At 40.2% G+C, this 24,652-nt stretch overlaps 1 protein-coding gene and 1 pseudogene across 1 annotated transcript; both read right to left on the bottom strand.

Moving 5' to 3' along the window:
• Positions 1 to 24,652, bottom strand: part of LOC149050082 (uncharacterized) — an 89,740-nt pseudogene that overhangs the window by 41,378 nt on the left and 23,710 nt on the right.
• Positions 2,976 to 23,338, bottom strand: LOC149050087 (uncharacterized). Its single transcript, XM_089196828.1, has 13 exons — positions 23,280 to 23,338; positions 12,815 to 18,533; positions 12,574 to 12,730; positions 9,947 to 12,381; positions 9,616 to 9,778; positions 8,895 to 9,173; positions 8,043 to 8,431; positions 7,339 to 7,629; positions 6,564 to 6,881; positions 5,887 to 6,117; positions 5,391 to 5,712; positions 4,805 to 4,933; positions 2,976 to 4,197 (listed from the first exon to the last, which is right to left on the bottom strand). The coding sequence occupies exons 1-13, from the start codon at positions 23,336 to 23,338 to the stop codon at positions 3,977 to 3,979; spliced, it is 10,713 nt and encodes a 3,570-aa protein (XP_089052954.1). The 3' UTR covers positions 2,976 to 3,976.

Genomic DNA, 24,652 nt, shown 5'->3' on the forward strand with positions numbered 1-24,652 from the left:
AAATGGACAAGGGGTATGATATGCAACGGCTTAAGCCTACCACGGGAAGTTGGACGCTCCCACCCTCCTTAGTCTGGGGTGGTATTATTAACTTAAAAGTTGACAGGAAGATCATTAGCAACCAAGAGATTGTTGCGGAAATATCAGCAAATCATTTTGCAACAACAGCAAGCGATATCGGAGATGTCAAATTAAGAAACTCCTCGCAGTGACTGAAATAACCATCCAAGTGTCTTGCCAATACGAATGGCGAATAGTTCAAAACCAATGATCAAGTCCAATCCAGTTACCATGTACAAGTCAGAAATGCCCTGGAGTCACTTAATACGAAAAAAGCAAATGGATGTGACAATTTGCCAGCCAGAGTACTGAAGTATGGAGCGGAAAAACTCGCTATACCATTGGCGAATCTGCACAATTCATGTGTTATAAATTGACTATGGCCAAGCAACTGGAAAAGGGGGGAATGGACGCCCGTCTTTAAGAAAGAGGATCCACAAGATAGTCGGAACTATCCACCAATAACTGTCCTTCCAGTGGTTAGTAAGGCGTTTGAGCAGCTACTTAGCGACCAGATTTCAAAGCAATTTGACCACCATGGTTTTAAAACAAAACTTATAAGTCTTATTGAAGCGTGGAAATCAGCACGTGACAACCAGCAAGCTGTTAAAATATTGTCTACCGACTTGAGTAAGGCTTTCGATTCGCTCCATCCTTCCTTAATGATGAGCAAATTAAAAGCGTATGGATTTCATGACGAACTGCTTGATCTACTTCGATCTTACCTGTGTAATCGATTGAACCGAGTGAAACTGGGAGCTTTCAGAAGCGAGTGGAGGCAGACAGGTAGGAGTTGTCCACAAGGATCGGCCTTAGGCCCATTGTTATGGAACATACGTAAATTACTTATCGCATCTCTCCATATACGCGGATGACCATCAAATGTCTGAAACAGCGGGGGACCCGAAAATGGCTAACACCAATCTTTTGAGGAATGCCAATAGGGCCTCCGAATGGTATGCTAGTAATCTGCTAAAAGGAAACCTGAGCAAATATCAAACTATGACTTTAAAGCATAGCAGGACAGAAAGTAACATTCCTTTACACTTTCAAGGAAACACCATTGAATCTTCTGAGTGTCTTAAGTTCCTAGGAGTTACCATTGACGAACAATTGAATTTTAACACTCACATTAATGAAATATGTAAGAAGGCGAGTCAAAAGGTAGACGTACTGTTGAGGCTTAAAAAACTTATCCCTACCAATGCTAAATTAACTCTGTATAAATCAGCCATATTGCCTTATTTAACCCTTACTTAACCTATTGCCACCTGACTTGGCCTTTCTGTCGTGCTACTCGGATAAAGGAAAGCTCGAACGGATTCAAGAAAGAGCACAGTTTTCCTGGATAAGCAATCAAGCTACCAAGCATTACTGTACAAGAGTGATCTAACGATGCTTCAGAACAGAAGACTGCAAGATATTGCTATCCTTATGTTTAAGGTGAAAAAAAAACTATGCCCCACCATAATATGCGAGCTATTTCACACGCATTGTTCACCCTGCAACTTAAGGGTGGCGGAGTTCGCCGTCCCCAGATTTAGGACCAAGAAATATAGTAAGTAAGTCTCAAGTTACTCCAGTTTACCACCACCTGATAGACAAATTAGAGCCTTTACAATATTGATAATGTACACTCATTATGCAGAAAATCACAACTGCTTAATGCATATTTAGCCAGCATAAAAAACAGTTGTTCCTCGGTGTGTTTGAGCGAGAAAAAACTCCTCCCACGGAAGAACCAACAGAAAAACTATCCTGTTTCATAAATAAAATTTTTCAGCCAACAACAGAAATCATATAGAACCCTGTGTCTATAATAATATGTTAATGTGCTCTTCTATGGGGGGAGGGATGTTTATTCCTTTAAATTAGTAAAGCGACCGTTAGGTTAAGGGTAGCCCCTGTTCATCTTCAGTACAACAGCTACACGGAACAGCCACGAGGGCGCCAGTTTCCGTTGTTGTCGCAGAAATTGTGACGTAGAATGACATGGAACTATCCCCTTTTACTTGCTGACAAAGGATACCAATTTGGCCACGCGACGTTGCTGACCCATTTACCACATTACACAAAGTCGAAATTGACGCATTCCACCAGCACGTCGAGGACGCTTTGGAAAATAACTGTATCTATGTATATGGTCAACCTGTATATAACGGTTACTTTTGGGAAATGGCTCGGTGACCCTTATATACAGGATGCCACATATATACAGGTGCCATACTGTGTACTGACAGACATTGAAAAATTATGTAAAAATATTACTCTTTCGCATTTTGTTAACAATAACAATTAACAGTGGAACGAGGAATAAGAGAAAGGGCCCCCTCCCTGAAATGTCTGTGCTGGTCTTTTATGGAGGTCGAGTTTATTTAAGTTCTTGCTCAGTTTTGTCATAGGAAAGGCGTACAATGACACTCATACTTACCATTAAAGATTATTCATGACGAAAAAATATGTTATGGTTTACTGAGATTTCAGAGCGCGAAACTTGATCCCATGTAGGACGCCATTGAATTTCCTCACAATAAAATACAGTTCTCATGGTTACTACTTTGTTTATGAAAGGGGAACTTTTCTTTGAAAACGATTATGTCGCGAGCATATGGTGGACACAAGCAATGACATGTAGGATCTGTAGTTGTATTCAGTGAGACCCCTACCCCAGTAGCTACAATTAATAACGAGCCGTGACATAAAGCTTGTCATGATTCGCTCATGGTAATCCAGTTCGGTGACCGTTATGTACAGGTAAATAATGATGGTGACAATTTGGATTCGGGAATCTAAAGAGTGACCGCGTCCTCTATGTACAAGTGACCCCTATACACAGGTCAGCTTCAAAGACTCGCGGTCCAGACCTCAACATATGGATTTTTTTATAGGTTGAAAATAATAAAGAACATCTCTGATTAAAAAATTATAAAATTTTATTGATAAGTCTAAGACCTTCATCATTTTGCAGCGGTAGCTTCAAGGCTTTTGTTCTCAGCTTACCTAATTTTTACAAAATTCATGTCTTACGTTATCAAAAACACTTTCCAGTAATAGAATATTATTGATTTGACAATGAAAAAATTTGCATGTTACAGATTTATTAAATGTATTCACACCAGGGCCAATGAACCGCCACTACCTATTAGAAAGGAAACGAGAGCCTCAAGTGAGGCTATGAAACAAAAAAAAAAAGGTCTGTTTGTTGAAACATCCTGATGAAGCTCTTGAGCACGCTTAAGTTTACAGAATTATAATCACCCAAATTTGGGCCTCAAAAAGGAAAGTGTATGACGTTCTCTTAAAATTCAATCATCCAAAGGTAAATTTACTTGAAGGTTTCGTACGCTTAGGGTTAGCGTTCGTTCGTTCGTATGAAAGTTAGTTCTAATAACGAGGTATTCATGTTCCGGAAGAATTTTTGTTTTTCCGTTTCTTTTCGTCCAAGCACGAGAAACAAGAGCGAATGGGGAGGTAAATAAAAAGGCGATAGAAAGTTTTTCATCCACGCCTGCACATCACTTTGGCTTAGCCAACACTTCTCTCGTTTGGCTTGACGAAGGAAAAGGTTGCTACGCAAGCATCTTGTCAATTAAATCATTCCGTTTTCATAAATTGGTCTAGTGTTTCTCAACTTTTCCAATAAAAAATATTTCAAAACCTTTTCACCTATATATCAATATTATCGCAAAGGATGAGGAGTGGTAGTCGAACGAGGATGCGATTAACATGTTAAACGTAAGTTCAAAAACGGTTTCTTCATCTATCTATCAATGTCTTTTGAATATATTCCTTAATGTAGGCTGGATAAAAAAGGTAGAAACTATAATAAAGTTTTAAGTGTCAGTTGACACTGATACTTCAAACTTCAAACTAGCAAATTCCTTCCTGAATACTACTGAATATCACGACTACATTTCTAAATAGTCAATAGCTTGACAGCGAACACGGCTTCTACCATGTCGTAAAACGCTTTTAAGTCGGAATAATCACAAAATTCCAAATTGTACACGCGGCGACTGGTTGCAACCGAAGCAATGTATCCCAAATTTCCACTTTCATAACCTTCAACTCTTCGTTTTCGCCAGGTATACTTTAGGGCACTTGAGACAAATCTTCCTGGCTGCACCATGCGAAGTTCTGGAAAACGATGATTTTTATGTTAGCAGACATTTGGTGCAATCATGAGTTTAACAATAGAAAAAAAAGGTTCCAGGCAGAATTCTGTAATGCCTCTATACGTGCAGTTTTTCAAATTCCCCTAAGACAGCAATGGTACTCTTTGTGTCATTGTCAGTGGGGCGTCCGAATGAAGGCTGAGTGGGACAATGAAGGTCAAGTATCTCGCTAAAAGCAAATATAACAACCTGACAGGTATCAGACCTCATCTTTAACTTGAAAGTATTGGGTAAACAAATAGAAGACGATCAAGCTGAGGGGCTTTAGCTTCAACATGGGCTTTATTGCTATGGTATTCCCTCTCAAGTAATTCTTCTATCATTTCCCTGTCAAATTAGCTAGCCCAGCATGATCTCCATTGATAAATTCATTGAGATAAAATACGAAATAAATGTGACACCCTTCCTAAGAGACCCGATTTCCAGATCTTAAACATAACTTCGGAGAGTTAAGACTTGTATGAGGGATTCGGACAAAGACGCATGTTCCTATCTTAGGAAATTCGTCCCGAGCAAAATATTCATGAAGAACAAAAAGACTGATAAAGCTGTGCAGACTAAATATTTACCTTTCAGATCAATGATCTTTTTAGTTTTTTCGTTTTGAATCCCTTCTTCTTCGCCAGGTTTTGATCTCAACTCAAGTCTGTGGGCATCTTCACGGAAAAATAGCATTCCGTAATGCGGCATTTTGTTGCCTAGTATAACAAAAATGTGTTACCCATGAGATTCAAACAGGATACGTTTATCTTTGTCTAATATATTGTTTTGAGGCAGATCTCTGACAGTTTATTTCGTGTATTGTAAGGAAAGAAACAATACGCAAAATATCAAGTTCATGTATTAGTCTTGTAAACCTATTTTTTTATACAATACTTTGCGATTACAAGTAGTTGAAACAAAACCATAATGATGACAATGGCCAGCCATGAAAACAAAAAATAGAAAATGCCGCATGGGGCCATACATACAACACTGAGAAAACAATGTAAATGGCCTCAGTGGTGGGAGTTACAAAGCAAGTGACAAACTCATTCTTATTTAAACAGTGACTTTTTAGAGGAGCCATAAAACCAGCCAAAATCTAGAATACACCTTTAAAGAGAATATTATACCACCAAACAACGAGCGGAGGACAGGCTCTTTTCGAATTACCTTTCTTAGAGTGAAGGAACACGTCTACACCGCCGGAAAGTTTCCCCACGGCACGTCTTTGGGTAAACGTTCTCGGAGGTGTGGGGAATTCTGGAAACAACATGCGGTAGGTGAAGCCCAGGGCTGTTGCCAGGATACCGCCTGTTACTTGTGCTTGAGGTAACTCACTTAAAGAGTAATGGTCTCCAGGGCAAACGAGCATTGTGGTACCTTCATCTACCAACTGACTCCATTCCTCCCCGATGTCCTGTGATGTGGGATTACGGGGGAAAAATCTGGTGTTCTGGCATCTGAGGAATGTGAGAGGACCTCGATAGCGAACCTATTAAGCATGAAAAATTGCACTCAAGTTATTTACTAATAGTAAGTATGTTTCTAATAAATTGATGATGTCTGATGGCTTGATATTCTTCTCGTTGACCAAAGGGCATTTGGAAAACTTGCCCCTTGAAACGTAAGTGTATGGATATCGGCATTCAGTAAGGGTGCCTCTTACCTCAGCAGGCTGCCATTCTTGATGCGTCCTATTGGCAAGGGTTTGATTCCTCAGAAGAGCTTCTCTTAGGGTCCTTAAATTGTAGGTGGTAAGACCTTTCGTAAGGCTTCTCTTTTGCAACTCATCAATGATCCAGTCTTGACTGTGCGTGTCTCTGATTTGTTTATATTCGTCAACATTTATCTTTAAGGTGTCTACTGCAAGCTTTTCCAAGTAGCTTTCGAATTGAAGCTGAATGGAGAGAGTGACAGCATCTGTTAATTTTCCTTACGCAATAAAATATTAGAATAGGAACAGATAAAGTCACCTAAAAGTATGTCTGGATAATTCTCTAAAAACCGTGGAGAAAATTTATCTATTTTACCTTACTTTTTAAGTTCGTCAAATAAAGTTTTGTTATTCTCTACGAATTTGAAATCCACCCGTATAAATCATGATTCCTTGAAAAGGGAATTCCTTACATAGGGTTCACGAACAAAAGGAATCGGAAGAGTCACACTAAACATAAAATCACCTGATGAGGCATAGGTGATACAAAATGTCCACAAATTCTCAATTAGGTACAAAAATCCTAAAATTTATCCATTTTTATGTCTTTAAGTGAGGTAGTTCTACTTTCAATGAAAACAATTTAAAACAATATAAAAGATCGCATAACTTTGAAATGTTTAACAAACCTGAACATGTCGCGATGGCAACCATCCGTCTTCCTTCGCGGAAAATAACCTAGCGGTTATGGTCCGTGAACGTAGTGACCAAGGAAATGTGTCAATCATTACAAGGAACTCCACCCTATGATTCTGTTCTGTTAACAGGGAAGCCATTTCGTATGCTACAAGTCCTCCATATGAATATCCCCCGAGAAAGTACGGTCCATGGCGCTGTACTTCAGTGATCAGCTGAACGTAATGAGCGGCAAGCTCACGCACTCCACCCCAGTCCTCACTGATGACCGTGGGATCAGTAAAGCCCAGAGCATAAAAGGATACTAAGTCCTATTAAAGACGAATAAAAGATGCGAGCCACACGATGAAAGTGTTTGAAACCTCTGACGTGTACTTATATAAAGATCAAGAGAAAGCGCAAATCAACGAAGCTTAAAGAATATGGAGTTGATTCGGAGGAGAAGAAATTGTTATCACTTCCAGAATATGTGACCCCTGTCAACTGCATCAAATAATTTTTTTGCCCTTTTCTCTACTGGGTCAAGCGAGGAATCCTAAAGAGCCAGATACTTAAAACTTCACGATCTTCTAAGATCTGGTTTGGGAAGCGACCTCAGCGTTATGGACACCGCGAGATTCACATTACCTTGAAACTATAACAACGACAGCAAAATATTTCTTTGGCTGTACAACCAAATGTAAGGCGATTGATAAAAAAAGACATTTAAATGATGTTTATATCACTGGCTGAGGGGCTAAATAAATTCTATAAAGTTCAGATACGCACCTGTCCTTGAAATCCAGTAGAAATGGGAACCAAATTCAACGCGTAGCGATGTGAAGGGTGAACACAGAAGAACTTTATCGCTGATCCCTCAGGAGTGTAAAGGGGTAAAACTTGAACCTCCTTCTTGGACGGCATGTCTGAAGAATTTGTTTCCTCCGATGACTGAGTTTGTCCGGGTGCACTTTCTTGGCTCTCGCTATTCTGCGGGCTGCTTGCTTTCCCACGAAGCTTGGCACTGATGTCCCTTGCCATTTTTAGTGTAGTAGTGTCAGGCTGCATGAAGTAGTAGACCTAAAGACAAGAGTTTCAAACATTAGAAGTTTAACATGTATGGACGTTTTGATTGAATATAATTCACTACCGTACGTTAAAATTTGATTAAATATTCACTATCTCCAGGCTCGAAGAATGATTATGGAAACTTTTAATTCGATGAAACCATCCACACACATGAGGGCGTGATCCTTATATGGGTATGTAGGGGTGTGTTTAGTAGTATCGATGATTCAAGATAATCGTCTCTCATTTGAATCGAAATGAATTATTCTCAACTGGAGTATTTCCCAGAACAATGTTGCTAAGCAAACTAAAATACATTTTAGCTAAAAGATACGTATAAGGATATTCCGACGGGACTTTCTTAAAGGCACCAGCTGGGAAAATTGGAAATTCGGTGTTGTTTAATAATCTTATGATATACACACCTCAAAAGAGACCTGCAAGTTTGACTCGAGCAGCATCTTCAGAGTCAAAGCTGCAGTGGAGTCAATACCATAGCTATACAAGCTTTTGTTTAGATCCGTCTCTGAAAGCGATGAACTGCCTGTCAATTCTATAACCGAGATGCGAACATACTCGACGATAAGTTCGCCTTTCTTATCTGGGTCTTTTTCAAACCGAATTCTTTGCAGTAAAGACTCTGTTGTGTTAGTTTGGCTCTCAGAAACACTGATTTCTGAGGTGAACATTGAGAGTCGGGGCGTATTTTGTAGTCCGGTATTACTGTTAATAAACCGAGGCCAGTCCACACCAAATAAAGAGATATGGAAACGGCTCGGCTCCTCGGTCAAAACCTTGGCCATCAGATTGACTCCTGAAAAATAATTGCAAATCTTCCATGGAAACTACTGATGAACTGAATGTTTCTCTTAAGGTACAACAAGCGGTACAACTTTCACACAAGGGAAAAAGGCAAGACTGGGTACTTTGCGAAAAATTCTAGTGAGTGGCTTACGTTTTGATAAGTAAAGAATATTGTCTACTGGTTGAAAATCATCTGCTGCCGATCTTAAACTAATGTCACCCGAAGTGAACCACTTCTTCATCTACGCTTGTAAAAAGCTCTTTTCTCTTCCTCAGCTTACCAAGTAGCATCGAGAACAGTGGGCGCAACTATTCCTTCACAAACTATGTAAGAGTCACGTTCATTTTAATTTGCTTTCACTATTCTCCACAATATAATTTTGTCGTCTTTTAAATCCATTAATTGTTACCCATGAGAATAATCAAATTCATATACAAAACTGCTATTAGGGTGTTAAAAAAATCATATTTACCATCTCTGGCATTTATGAAGCCCAGTCCTCCAATTGCCATCAATTTTGCAATATTACTCTGCCGGTCCATCACGCCAGCTCCACTGATTGGTCCCCAGTTTATCGAAAGTCCGGGCAAACCGAGTACCTGTCTTCGATACTGGGCAAGAGAATCTTGGAAAGCATTACAGCCTGAGTACGACGATGATGCCACGTTTCCAACAATAGATGCCATGGATGAGAACATAACAAAGAAATCTAGATCCATTTCCAAACTCATTTGGTGTAGTAAAAAGGAACCTAAAAGAAATATCACACTTGCAATCTTCATTTCATTCATAAAATCAAGATATGTTATGTAATTCGCTATCCAGATAATAATATCTTACACAACTCAATTTTAGTAAACGAGAATAAGTAATTCATAGTGCTCAAATGTCTTTCAATATTTAATCACACTTAGTTTTGGTAGTTAATTTGGGCTACTTTCACCGCTGGTAAACAGGTATGATCTTGCGTTTTAGGTGCACTCGAACTTTCATTACACTTTTATCATATATCAACTCATGAGGAAATGGAAAACAAACACAGAGAAGAAGTTGAATGATTATTATTTGAAGTGTGAGACCTGATATTTATAGGTGTTGAAAGGTATAGCTCAATTTTTCTGGATCAATCAAATATTGTAAGGATGTTAAAGGAAATATTAAAGTGTGCGATGTAAAGTAGCGCCGATGGTCACCTTTGATCTTAGGACCCATAACATCTGTGAAACTTTCAAATGTCCAATCTTTGATGAATTGATCTCTGAGAACCATAGCAGAATGCACTATTCCAGCTACACTTGGAAGAGACTCAAGCTGCTTTTGTAACGACCCCATTTGCTCTTGGCTGGATATATCAATCTATAATAATAAAATAGAAAAGAGTCTTTGAAATTCTTGGCGCGCGTTGTGCTTCAGATAAAGTTACTTTCCGGGCATCGCGCAAATGCAACTTAGCATTTCTAGTTGAGAAAATGTAATAGTAACCGTTTGATTATTGACTACTATAAAGGTAATGCACCAAATTACCTGGAACGTATACAACTTTGCACCTGTCTTCGTCTCTACATCTCGTACTTTTCGATACTCGGCATCTGAGAGCTTGGAACGACCAATCAGTCCTATAGACTTTGCTCCATTCTCGGCCATCCAACGCACCACCTCAAATCCGAATCCTCTGGTCCCCCCAGCCACCAAGTACGTTCTGTCTTCTTTCAGACCACACACGTCCAGACCTCGTGGAAGCACGGGGATCGTTTGAAGATCACTGCCTCCTTCAGGCGGTGCAAAAGAGTGAACCAGAAAAGAAATGCCTCGAGATTCTCTCATGACCCGTTTTGGAGGTGAGTCATTCAGATTGGCTTTGTTTGCAGCTTCAACTGCCGTGGGTATGTCTGTCGATAGTAACTTGATTTCCAAAAGCTTTTGAAGAACTCCACCACCTTTTAGCAGCTCTAGACTCTCTAAGCTGAGCTTTTGATAAGTCTTGGGTGATCGGATGATATCTGAAATGCTTTCTCTTACATACAGGACGTTTTTCTTTGCAGGGAAAACGACGGCACCATCAAATTCGGCTCCTAAGATAACGACTTTTCCTCCGCGCTTAAGACGTCGACTGCTTTTTTGCAGAGCGTTCGGAGTGGGTGGGTAGAAAAACAAAACTGCATCAAAAGCGTCAATGGAATCCTTTTCAAACCTAGTGAGACTCTGATGTGCTACAGTCTTTGCTCCCAGCTCTAGAAGGGTGGATTCTATCACCGATTGGCAAGTGTCTGAGATAGTGCAAAATACTTCATGACCCAATGCTTTTGCAAGGGCGACTGCCACAGGCCCAGGGCCACGGTGAGCCTGATGAATCAGTAACTTCTTCTTTTCTCCCATCGTTCCTATCCGTTGTAGGGCGTGAAAGGCTATGGCAAGGCAGGCAGGGATGTATGTTGCTTGTTCTTGCGTCAAAATAGTTGGCTTTACAAAAGTGTCGCTAACTTGCATGGAAACGGAACGAGAAACTCGTCCAGAGGCCATAACGCCGCACACAACGTCTCCAATTTGTAACTGATTACTTGCAGTTTCCTGTGGTAGATGAATCACCTTTCCCACGGTGAAAACACAGGCATCTGGTTTGGCTACATCAAGTATTGACTCAGAGGGTGTCCAGCAATAAAGCAGTTCTACTGTGACCTCGGATGGCGATGGCCTCGAAAAACTTCTCTGGCGAAAGCAGACCTTCCGTGAAGCAGGAATGGATGACAAGTACAAAGAACCCCAGTCGCTAACGGTGCTGTGTATTGTGGGCTGCTCGGTGAAAATATTTGATCTCACAACGCGATTTATGAGCCGCTTTCTATCTCGAAAGGCAACCTCCTCTTCTATACTATCGCCAAGGATTTCAGAGAGGAGTAAGTCTACTTCATCATTATCGTTTTTGTTGCCAAGATCAATCGAGGTAATCCTAAGATCAGATTCTTCCAGCTTTGCTGTTCTGCGAAGACCCCAGATTGTAGAAGCCCAAGGAATGGAGTCACTCTGAGATTTCGTTGTGGTACTTAGGAGCTGTGTACTTTCAGAGACGAGCATAAGCTGAGAATCAAGAAAATGGTTTCTTGCAAGCTGTTGAATTAAGAAAACTGAGCTACTGAAGGCGAGGTTTTGTGCTTTTTCGATAACATCGAAATTGTTTGGTAGGACAGTGGTTTCTACTGGCCACATGTTGACGACTTTGAGGATGGACGAATGGATCGAATGTACGGCAGTAAACTCTCTGCTTATCGCTTCTTTTGTTTCTGTGTCAAAAAATAGAGCATTGGGTGGATCAACTGTGATTACATTGACTCTTGCAGCGCGAAGCTTGGCGATTAGGATGTCTGAGAAAGGAGAGCTGTCCCTAAGAAGAAGACAGGTCAAGTCTGGTGCCATTGCTCTTTGTCCTTGTAAATCCTCTTCTATCCACTTCATTTCATAAACAAGGCCATCAGAAGTAAATCGGCGTGGTGTGCTATTCAATTCTGCGATACGGAACTCTCTCATGGTTAGTAAAACCCTTCCAGATGGACTTATAAGCGTGATGTCGAATTTCCCGAACTCTTTGGCATCCTCAACGACGTGACAATAGAGTTGATTGGTATTTGGAACGTTATACAAAGTGATGCCCTCAAATGCCACCGGTAAAACAGATTTTTCATCAGCAGATGAGATTCCGAGTGGGATAAAGCAGGACTGAAGACACGCGTCCAAAATGGAGGGGTGGACAACATAATTTTCACTCTCTGATTGAACGATGGGTGATTCATGGATATCAATCAAGCAAAGTCCCTCGTGCTCGCTGTACCATGTCTGTTTGATGATCGAGTAGGCACTACCATACTGAAAGCCATACTTTTGAGTCAATTCTCTGAATCCTTCAATCGGCATCTCTTTCATATTTCTGATTAGCTCGTTGACGGCTGGGCCAACTTGACTGCAAGCTGTACAAGGCCAAAACAGGGAAATGTCTCCTTTTAATTTCTATGTGATAGTTATAGTCTGTAACAATCATGATTGCGTAATAAGCACAATCATTTGGATAGTACTTTAGCTCATAAATCAATATATAGATGGGTGGATAGATAAATACGCTATAAATGGAGAATCGTAAACGCATTTGAATATTATAATACCTTCTTCCTCACTGTTTGCTTTTGCGTCCAAGAAATCGACCGAAATATTTCCACTACTCAAAATAATTTCAGACTGGTCGTCCTGTACGCTTGTAATGTGAAACTGAGCCTTGTCTATTTTGTCGGTCTTTAAAAGGCGAAGTCGTAAGGATCTAACCTAAAGAACAAAGGATAAAAAGTTACGATAAACCCAACCTAGATGATATAGCTTGTCTCTAATTCATGTATAAACTACGCTCACCTGTGTTTCAGGAAGAGTGAGAAGACTTGAAAGTTTCACATCACCAAGTTCCAGGCCAGAAGTATGTACGAATTCGTCCTTTACCATTGCAAAGGCCATCTCCAGGTAAGCAGCCCCGGGCATCACAGCACCTCCTTCAATAAGGGCGTGGTCCTTTAGAGATGGAAAATTGAAAAGGTCAATCTCAGTATCCCAGCAGTGCAGGCCTGAGTATAAGTCGGTCATTTTGACTTGTGCCAGATAAGGATGTGTTGGCTTCCTCAGGGTTTCTTTAGAGCCCACTGGGTGGACTGTTGATTGCAGGGGTTGTTCCCTGTACCAAAAACTGTTTTCCAGCCATGGAGATGTTGGGGACCGGATGAACCTGGCTGATTGGCTCCCCTGTACCGAGGTCCAGTCTACGGGAAATCCCATGGTATACAATCTGCATACTGTGTTCTGAAGAAAGCATTTGTGTTGCTCTTTGATAGGAACTCTCTTGCGAGGAAGGGTTGCGACAACAACGGGCCTTTCCTCTTCCGTCAAATTTTCCTGAAGAGCTATCTGTTTCACGTAGTGGGCAAGAATTGGCTGCGTGCTGATCTCAATTATCTGCTTGTAACCATCTCTCAGTAGATGTTTCATTGCCGAGTAGAAGCGAACAGGACAGCGTATATTTCGCCACCAGTAATCGCTGTTTAACTGCTGACCCGAGACAACTTCGCCTTCAACGGTTGAGTACATTGGAATCTTCGATAATTGAGGGTTTAGCTGTACACTTTTCATAGCTGCCTGAAATGGTTTCTTGATGGGTTCCATGTGTGAGCTGTGAAATGCACGGTTTGTTCCAAGAACACGCCAGAAAACATCTCTTGCGTTCATCGAAAGATGTTGCCCCAGTGCCTCGATGGATTGGGACTCACCAGCTACAGTGACGCTTTTTGCATCATTAACTGCCGCTATGTCAAGGGTGGCGCTTAACCTGAGATTGAAAAGCAGTTCCCTGGCCTTTATCTCAGGCATGCCCAGGGCAGCCATACTTCCATTGCTTGGGCATTTGTCTTGAAGAGTGGAGCGAGTTAGTACCAGCTGAAGTGCTTCCTGGACAGTGATGACTCCAGCAACACAGGCAGCTGCGAACTCTCCTAAACTATGACCAATAACAGCAGACGGATGGATTTTCCAGGACTTAAGCAGCTGTGCGGTTGCGTACTGGACAGCGAACGTGGCTGGCTGGGCAATGTAGTTTTCTGATATTCGCGAAATGTCTTCTGGTGCCATCAATTCGTCTTCAAGTGACCACGTCTGTCCCATATCTCTCAGTAAGCTGCTGACTGTCAAAATTGCCTCTCTGAAAGCAGTTTCACATTCCATTAACTGCCTTCCCATGGCATACCATTGTGATCCCTGACCCCCAAACATGAAAACCAGTTTTCTATCACTTGAGGTCACTTCAGCATAAGAAGCGGTCTTTTCCCAACCAACGGAGTCATCAGCAAAAGCTTCTAGTGACTTTGATGCTTCGAAAGCCGGCCCAAAGGCAACTGCCAGGCGATGCGGATACTGGCTTCGACGTTCGTTCAAAGAGTAACATAAGTTTTGCACAAAGTTTTCATTCATTCCTTCAGCGTTGTCTTTAATCCATTCGGAGTAAAGGTGTGACAGCTTTTTAAGAGCTTCTAGAGAACGTGCTGTGATAGTAAGAACGTTATTCTTGGGTTTGATGTTTTCCACTTGGAAGCTTGGTGTTGGTGTAGCTTCGCGAAGAATAACATGCACATTTGACCCACCATAGCCGAATGAATTAACGGCTGCTATTCGCGACTTTCCCTTTTCTGTTTTCCAAGACTCACGAGTTTGTTGCAAAATAATCCCTTTTTCTTCAAGCTTTAGTTTGGGATTCAACACCTTGACGTTGATAGTGGGTACAAAGGTCTTGTTTTTTATCATCAGAGCGGCCTTAATAAGTCCAGCAAGACCGGAAGTAGATTCCGTATGATTTAGATTAGATTTGACGGAGCCAATTCTCAATTTTCGTGAAGAATTTGCGTCCAGGTTGGAGTAGGTGTCTGCTATGGAGTTGACTTCCACTACATCACCGATCGCAGTACCAGTCCCATGTGCTTCGAAGTAATCCACGTCTTCTGCGGCCACTCCTGATTGCTCTAGCACGTTTCTTGATAATTGAGCTTGCATCTTAGCGCTTGGGGCAGTGATCGGGACAGCATTTTGACCATCATTGTTCATTCCACATGCAAGGATCTCGCAATATACATCGTCTTTGTCACAAAGAGCATCCTTTGACAGTTTTAGTACGACAGCTGCAAAGCCCTCTCCGCGTCCATAACCGTCCCCAGAAGCATCAAAACTCTTGCAACGGCCATCCGGGGCAAGAAGTCCAGCCATACTGGATATTATCTGCATGGAATGGTTAAGAACGACATTGGGTGCGCAAACGATAGCTATATCGGAATCATCGTTATGCAGGCTATCATAGGCTAGTTTAAGAGCAGTCAGCGATGAGGAACATGCCGTATCCACGGCAACACTTGGTCCGGTCAGATTAAGGCAAAATGACACTCTGTTGGCAAGAATAGATGCCGTTATCCCTGTTGAGGTATACTGATCGATGTAGGGGTAATTTGACCGGTTTTCTAAAAGAGAACTGTATTCGATATTCATCACACCAACAAAAACACCTGTTCTACACTTTTGTAAGTCTTCAAGTCGCATTCCTGCATCTTCTATTGCCTCGTAGACTACTTGAAGGAGTATTCTTTGCTGAGGGTCCATTGCACGTGCCTCTTGATTGGAGATACCGAAGAACCTGTTGTCGAAATTCTTAATTTCTTCCAGGTAGGAACCATTGATGGCACAAAGGCGCCCATTGACGAAACGCTTGGGGTTGTAGAACTCAACAAACGCTTTATGCTGCTGTGTTCTATTCTCGGGAAACGCACGAATGGAGCTCTTTCCTTGCTCAAGCAAGGCCCAAAAGAGGTTCTTACTGTGAGCACCGGGGAATCTACAACTAATGCCTATGATGGAGATCCCGGAACGTTTAGCCTTGAGCTTTTTTATGTCGCCATTCCGTGCTTCCAATGATGTGGAGTCATCTCCTACCATGAAGTGCTCTGTTACTTCTTGACTAATCTTGGAGCTGAAATTGTGCATTAACTCCTCAAACAATGCAAGGACCGTCGGGAAAACAAGAAGAGCGTGGATCGACCCCAAAGCGAAGATCGAGGAAAGTAGTAGGTGGAAAATGTCTGCCAGACTGGGAAAAATGAATCCCAGGGAAACAGAGGCTGATACGGATATTAAAGTACCTCCCAACACGGATACTCCTACGGAGCGAAGAGCATCAATCATGCGACCTTGTATGTCTTGCTTGGCCGAGAGTACGAACGAATGGCACACTTCAATACTAAAATTCAAGGACAGCATGATCGCCACAAAAAGAGAAATGAAAACCACATGATCCAGGTAGATTCCAAATGTTTTCATAATGGCTGCTGCTTCCAGTATGAGAAGGTCGTATGTTATAGCTAGGAGTGTACTAGCCCCGACATGACACATTGCAAACATAGAAACAGCAAACACCAACACTGTGCCAGCTGTGAGAACTATGAAGATGGTTTCTTTTTCTAACTTGACGAGGTCATCTATCTCGAAAAATTCTCTGGAGATTGGAACAGCTTTCAAGGAAGACTGTTCATGTAAATCACTTCTCAGTTTCCTAAGGGCTTCTCTATCCTCTCGCAATCGGTTGTTCAGTGTCATCCTCAGATGAATTCGAGACGCCGATATTTTAACAAGAGATGTAGAATCTTCTAAAAGCAGGTCTTGTCTAAACAGCAAACTCTGGGAATTTTTCAGGAAAAGTTCTAAGCACCGGTGAAACTCTGACTGTGAACAGCTCATGTTTTGATGTTTGACCCACTGTAGAAAGCCTACCATCCAACAAAGGGACTCTCCTTTACTGTAAGCAGCCTCTTCCAGTTTTTTACACATTGACAGTACTTGATTTTGCACACTTTTTAGTGAATAGTCGACTTGCTTGGAGAAAACGATGCTCACATCAGTTTCGTTATCAAGGAACATTTGTCGTGCCTTGTTAAACTGCTTGAAGTTTTCACTCCGATAGCGCAACTGTGTGGTACGCGTTCTGTCTCCAGTTTGAAAGGCAGAGAAAACAACTAAAGTGATGAGAAGGGCAAATATTCCAAGGGAGAGAATTTTGCCGCCAGTTGATGTTATTTTTCGAGCCAATTCTTTCAGAGTGCGTTGCAGTTTTGTCTTATGGCACTGTGAGAGTCTAAGCTCAACTCTTCCAACTTCAGAGATGGACAATCTTCTTTCACATGTAGTGGCACAGGGCGTGTTCACTTTCTTAAGCTTTCTTTCAAAATACATCAACACAGTGACTGTGATCAAAATAGAAGCAGAAAAAGTTACATACGCAACAAGTGTTGCAAAGGAAAAATTGGAAATCGCATTAAAAGAGGATTTGATTCCCAATCCATAAAGAACCGACCCACATAGTGCAGTCATCACAGCAAGGGCCCCTGTTCTAGCCAGGCAATTAGCCACGCGATGTTCAAGTGATGGCACCTTTTTTTGCCTTTCCCATTCCATAAGGTAAAGTACCACGTCTGTAGTTGCTTTCCCCAATAGTAAGAAGGGTATAAACAGGTACGTTGAAGAAAAGGTAGAGTTTGTTATGGAGACAACACCTGCAGAGCACGTTAAAGGAAAAGCAAGAGAAGAGAACATCAGGAAGACTGTCCTTAAACAACCGGCGTTGGTAGAAGTAAAGCGTATGACAATGAATGCAAGGACAGCAATCGCTACGACTGAAAAACAAAGAGGCCATAGCTCTGGTTTCAGGATATCTTGCAAGGCATCAGTCGCTGTTCTCTCAGTCTGGTAGGAGAGTTTTGCACATTTCATGCGAGGACCCATTGAAGCAAGGAGATTGTTAAAGGAGGCTTCAAACCTTGCTATGTCTTGGTAGTCTTCTGTACTGGTTGTCTTTCTTACGAAGTAAATAATTCGAAGAGCGTCGGCACGGGCAGTTAATTGATCTTTGTTCCGCTTTATGTGGAAATTGGCCAGCATTTGCTGATAAGAAGAATTAAGTGTTTTTCCAGAGGAAAGAACAGCATTAGGCTTTACCAACTCGCGAGCAAGGATCGAGGAAAGATTTTTTAATTTTTGAAAATGCGTTCCAGCTAACTCAAGAGGATTGCTGATCTTGCAGCTTTTCTCTGTGCTTCTTTGTTGGGCATTTAGTGATTGCTGCCTGAAACATACATTGACGTAACTGCTGATATTTACTATGGCTCTGTGAACCATAATGGCGTCTTTTAAACATTCTTCACTTAGAATACTGTCCCCATTCCTGGGTATTACGATTACTTGTTCTTGTCGTGCCTCAAGAATTGGAAAGAATTGTGCGGAATCATGCGAGTCTTGTCTGGATTTGCTGTTGGTGAAGGTAAAAAGCTCAATGGTGGGCTGCTCAACATTCAGGCGAATGAATCCGAGGCAGCTTCCAATAAAAACAATTAGCGAAACCAGAAGAACCGCTAATGGTCTGCGGGCAAGGAAATGCCCCAATCTTTCGAAGGCTTCTTGATAAGTAGTAAGAACAAGAAATACTTTGATTCTTCGTCCTATGGTGATAGCCTCGTACACATGGGGGCGTTTTTTACGTTTCTTGTGAACTGCATAGGACCTAGGCGCAAGAACGGGATGTTGTCAAGCGAAAGCGATGTCATATTAAAAATTTAGGCGTCAAGTCTTTTTTCAATTATTGACAAAATAAGGACTGTATTTTTTTCTTCAAACCCTTAGATTTGTCGTAGAATGTCAATGTTCTCAAAGTCCAGCTAATGCCCAGTGTCTTGTTGGCAAGCCTAATAGTAGACCACCTTCTACATTTTTGTTATATGTTAGCATTTTTTAGTTCAGTCCAAATTGAAGGTATTTTTACTTGAAAAGTTGTTAATCCTTTGAACTATGAGATTCTACCCGGGGCCAAATACCCATGGGATGAAAAAGAGTATTAGTTTTGAAAGGGAGATTGCACACACACAAAAAAAGATGTTACCGATGTGCGAAATGCGCTTAAGCAAAACCAACGCACAGAAAAGCGGTTTCCTTGAGACAAAAAAAAAGAAGCGTCTCCCTCCAATTGCAATAGCTGGGTATCCGATCGACCTCGCTATGTCAGTCAATTGAAGTCATTATCCGTCATAACGCTGCTCAGTTTTACTAACCTGAACAAATAATTATGGTACAGAACAAGCACTGAGAAAAAAGCCGAAGTAAATTTCAAGGAGCGTAGATTTCTCATATTAGAAAATTAACAGGCAAACTGTTCTTTCATCAGCACTCTTTACAAAACAGGGATCCGTAACTGGAAATTTATGGCTTCTGTTAGAAAGCAAGAAAATATTAATCAACCCTTACTTTATTAGGTTCAGTTGAAGATATATTTCACCATCAACTTTTGTAGGTCGATATCGTCTCTTTCAAACAATTACCGGATTGTGAGAGCTATCTCGCTCAAAATTATTATGTCAGGAAAAGTAGGTTTCTGGACATAGCACTTCCTCAGTTTTAAATGATCTGTTCCCTCATAAGGTGTTCTTACTTCTTAACACAGTGGTAAAGGGTGTTGTCTATGCCCTTTTTGATTCGTCGAACATTTTCATTTTACTCATAGTCTTCGACGTGTTTACCATCCTGGCAGCGCATCTGGTATCAGGTAACCTCAAAAGGTTTTGGAATTCTTTTTAAATTTAAGTAATCTCCACCGAAAAAAAAAGATTGATTGCACACTCTGAAGTGTTGATTATGTGAGAAACCCTTTGCATTCCACAAATACTTTCCCAACGCGCAAAACACAAGTATGCCAAACAAAACTAAGGAAACTACCTGCCTAATAGTGATAATGTGGAATCTTATAAAGTTATAAACAGTAGCTGTGTTGCCAGTTTCACCAATTGGAATAAAGACGTTTGCTACAAATCAAGCGTTTTGCACTGATAGCGAAAGAGGTAAAAAAAACATGGTGGCCGCTGTTTAGTACTTCGTAGGTGAACGTAATTAAAGTTGTAATAGACGCGTAAAAATTTGTGTATGCGAATGTAGGAGAAGCTCTTTGAAGAATCGAATTCACAGATTACTTTGTATCTGGTGAAAATTACACCTTTCCTAAGGCTTTGTCCAGCATGAAACATTTAACTTTCGGTACGATTTTGCGAATTTTGCAATTTTGCTTTGAAGGACACCATATCGTACGTAACCAGAAGCTTATAAGCTAATGATTCTGATCTAACTGAGTTAAAAATCTCGGCAAAATACGAAATCAACTTTCGTGTTCTAAATAAATATAAACCCCTTTTACCTTATTCCTATTGGATCAAAATGTTCCACGTCAGTCTGTTTTTGTACCACATTTCATAGCTATTGATCCTGAACTCAATTAAAGTAAGATAAAAGATTCTATTTACCTTACACGTGCCCGCCATCTTGCAAAAAAATATCCCAGGCGTTATATTTTAGGCTTTCGTAAGCTAAGGAAGACTAGAGACTAAACCTCCCGGCAGACCCTGAGGAGAATTTTGTTATTGACCAATTTGCCCGTTTACTGGTTATATCAAATTTTATTTTGGTTGAATAACAGAATTTTTTTCAATTCAAGCGTGTTGAATAATGATGTTGCAAAAGAAAGTAAAACGTGACCCTGATATAACACTGGAAAAGAAATAATAAATGGTGAAAGGAAAGCCATCTTAGTAAAGAAAGTTTAGATTGCTCAAGTAACTCTAAGAGAGTCACGTTGCTTTCAGTTCTCATAAGTCACCTTATGGTTCCTTCATTCGCCTAAAGTTGCACCAGCTTAAGGTTCCAAAATAAGCCTTAGCACTTAATGCGTCTAAGAATGCTTCGAAGACATTCTGGCTTAAAGGTCAAGTAACCGTTCAAAACAGAATGATTCACACCTTGATATAAGTTATAAATACATTCTAGTCAAATATCAAACATTTTTTCAAACATTTTTCATTATTATTTTTACTCAGTAGACAGAATGAAAGTCAATTTCAATCTAATTTTCTGCATTTTTTTAAAAGAATCTTATATTTATCAAGAAGAGCAGAGGTCTGAGACAACTTCAGAGATTCAAATCCTAAAATCTTGAGTCATCCTAAAATCCATAAGCAGGGCAGTGATAGTCACAGTTTATAAAGATTTGCTTGAGCAGATGAATAAACTTATCTAGGGATGTATGTAGAGAGGTAATGATAGAAATAAACGTTCCACATCACGAGAATATATTCTCCTGTCTACATTTATCACTTATACTGAAAATGGACGACCAATTTCAATTGTTGAAGCACAGAAAGAAGTAATCCTTAAAAATAAAAAGATACCTGGAAGATAACGAAAACTTCTCGAAGTATGTTCTTTGAATTATTGGAAGGAGTAGATGGGAAACTGATTTTATTCTGTAGCTTTAATGATACTTGTAGAATACCGATCTACTTTCCAGCTTTCCTCATGGAATCATTTACAATGAGAACAGTCATGAAGTGGTTAAAAAAAATTGTTTGCAGGTATGATATAATCATACACAAATAATCTGTTTTTGATAAGCTCTTTGTTGCAGAGGGTTTAGCCAAAACCTGATACTAACACACAAACTTTGTTCCAGAACTAAAGATTTTTGAAGGCAGACACATACCCAGTCCAGCAAATCATTGTTGGCGCGAAGTTTAAGCTTGCTAAAGACTTTTTCTCCAACAAAGTGAACAGTTCCCTTTACACAGCTCCTTGATGATTATATCTTTATTCTAGCGGAAGAGAAGGCCACCCCTCACTGTAACAGCTAATAGCCTCAAAGTAGACATTTCGAACCAATGAGGGAATGAAAAAGAACCTACCCGGCTCTGCTGTTGTCATAATAGAGACAAAACCTAATACGAACTTTTGAAACACTTTATATTGTTGTGTAGGTTAAATCACTAGTGTTTATTGAAGGTTCTTTTCAGTCTGTCCTCCATGTTTATGTGTTCATAATCATCACTATTTTAAGTGAATCATTTGCTCGAAATGTTTGGCTCACCATCACCGTGAATTTCTGATTTTATGAGTATTTGTCTTAGTAAGGAAGTTTATCTCAGCTAGAGGTTAAGCTTTTCTTCTTGTTTCATGTGTGGCATTTATTTCCACACTATTATCACGGATATAACACAGGTAAAGCGGACGTTTATCAGGTGTGCTAAACGTTTACTCTGACAGATGATCGACAACTTTAAAGGTTAGAACACAAAACAGTGAGCATAAAAATCACGTCAAACGAAACCTTGCTTCGAGTCAACTTCAAATAAACGGAGAAAGCGGTATCTCGAGAAAAAAAATGATCCCAGACAAATACTAATATAATATATGCGAAACAAAACAACAACAGCATTTTAATATATCTGCACATCTGTTGATCTTGCGAGAAGGCAATGACGTTTTAGGTTACTGAAGTAAACTTCAAAGAATTGAGCAGTGATATTGCCTTTAAAAAGAGTCATCAAACGCCATATTTAAACAAAGTATATGAAATTAGAAGTTTCCTTTCACAGAGAGCTACTTAATTAGCGGGTCAAATGACGTTTCGGTAAAAGAGAATGTAAAAAACCCCGAGCTGCAAAAACACGATCTTAATAAATTACAAAAAATAGATCAAACCAAAAAACAAGGGAAGTGAATGTATCACGAATAGAAACATTTAACGATTTTGTGATTTTAGGTTAGATTAAAGCTACATTTCGTCGAAAAATGTGAATTAAGATTTTAGATAGATGAAAATTCATATATTTGCACTGCGGTGGAGAGATGAAATTAAGAGATCCTCGCAGCTAAGAACACTACTACTGAAAAAAATTTCAGGTCCTATTTACAACTACTTGTTTCAGTGAATTAAATTGGTAATGTAAACAACTTCGGAAAACCCAGTGGGTCGTAACCAAGTTTGGTCATTAAAACATTCGATAAAAAACCAGACAGCAGCCATTTAAACGACAGCAGAATATAGAGGTAAACATGTTCACTATAGGAGTAACCTCGTTACATGTTGGAGAAGATTCACGGAAAATACAAAGCAGTGTTACTTGAAGTAAAAATAATACTTGAGGAGTGAAATGCTATGAAACAAGGTGAAAGTTATACATTAGGAAAGGACCGACATCTGTCAGGCCGATGAAATTTCAGCTAAATCAATACGTTCTAAATATTAAGAAAAAGGTCGCGCTGTCCACTACAGTTATTAACCCGGAAACGAAACACTGTATCTTTTAAAATAGCTTCTTGCTGGTTGTAAATAGTGCTAGTTTGATACTGATTGGCATTACTGAATCAACTTGGCGTGCATTTTGTTTAAAAAAATCATCTATATGACCAGGTGTCTGATAAAAAGCACACCTACCTTTCTCCTGGCTTGCTTGAGAGATCGGCGAGTGCAACACCTGCCTCAACTTCCGCCATTAGAAAACGATTTGTGGTGAGTAATCGACGTATTCCTTTGATATGAATCCAAATGAAAAAAATGGTACTGAGAGGAAAACCACCTTTGATTTATACCTTCAACATAACGCGGAAGCTTTGAAGGGATAGCAATAAAGGAACACTGGTAGAATTGCGATCATCAAAAATTTTTTGTATCGATGTAACGGGGTCATAGCTTTTTTTCCTCGTCAGGTTTTCATGCTTTGTTGAAGGAAGGAAGGCGGATGAGCTGTGATATCCTATCCGGGCCGCTCCATGAAAAATAAGCATCTATTTTGCTGCTGAATTTCCCAATGTAGGTTTAATTTCACTTTTGGTAAAATGTGAGTATGTAGTTTATGTTCTGGAACGTCCTATCAGGTCTAATATGGATCAGCTCATTTGCTGTAAGCACACATTTCCCCATCATTTATTCAAGAAAGGTAAGTGAGAAGTACGTGCCTCTCTTCAGTATTTCCTGACAAGTCCGCTCTATTGTTTATTATTATTTCCAAACACAAGGTGATAGCTGTAAGGAAATTTACTGTGGGAAATATTTTAATCCCGAATGATACTCTTCGTTAACTGGCAAAACAACTTAATTTGAAAGGGAAGTTAAAGGGAATTGAATCAAATCACATTTTTGTACTGGAGACGGGTAATCACAAACATCGTATGCTTTTCAAGTTTGCTTCAGGGGAAAAATTGACTGTTCACAGCGTATGATAACGACCATATTTTATTTCTTGGATATGTACTCCCTAAACACCATTCATTGTCTAGTCTGTGGACTATGCAAGAAAGGTTTGTTATCCACGGTCAAGTTAATCAACCGATGAATCGATCTCTTAATAAAGTGAAAATTTGGTTTGTGCCTCTTGCTTGATTTTTGCTGCACGAATAAACGGTTCATCCTTGTGATATATTGCCCGCAAGCAATTCAATCGACGAGCTTGATCCCTAACAAAGAAGCAGCATGGTCCACGCTTTCTCTTTCTGTAATGTCTTATCGGGCTCATAAAAGCCAGGGATAACACTGCGAATTCAATTTATTCATTTGCGTTCTTAATGATCCATGAATACTGAGACTCTTCTGACTTTCAAAAGAAGCTAACAATATGCATAGAGTAACAAAATTGTCTTTAAAGAAAATCGGTAAAGTCCCCGAAATCTCTAACTCTGGTTCACGCCGCCCAAAGCGCGGCGAACTTGATTTTCTCTGAGAAAGATATACAAGTTATGATACTTTAAATCCGGGATTAAGGGCAAAAAATCATTCACACGTGTCAGGAAATAGGTTAATTTTGGGTGTCT

The sequence above is a fragment of the Pocillopora damicornis genome, chromosome 2, assembly GCF_964200805.1.
Source record: "Pocillopora damicornis chromosome 2, jaPocDami1.2, whole genome shotgun sequence".
NCBI classification, from domain to species: domain Eukaryota; kingdom Metazoa; phylum Cnidaria; class Anthozoa; order Scleractinia; family Pocilloporidae; genus Pocillopora; species Pocillopora damicornis.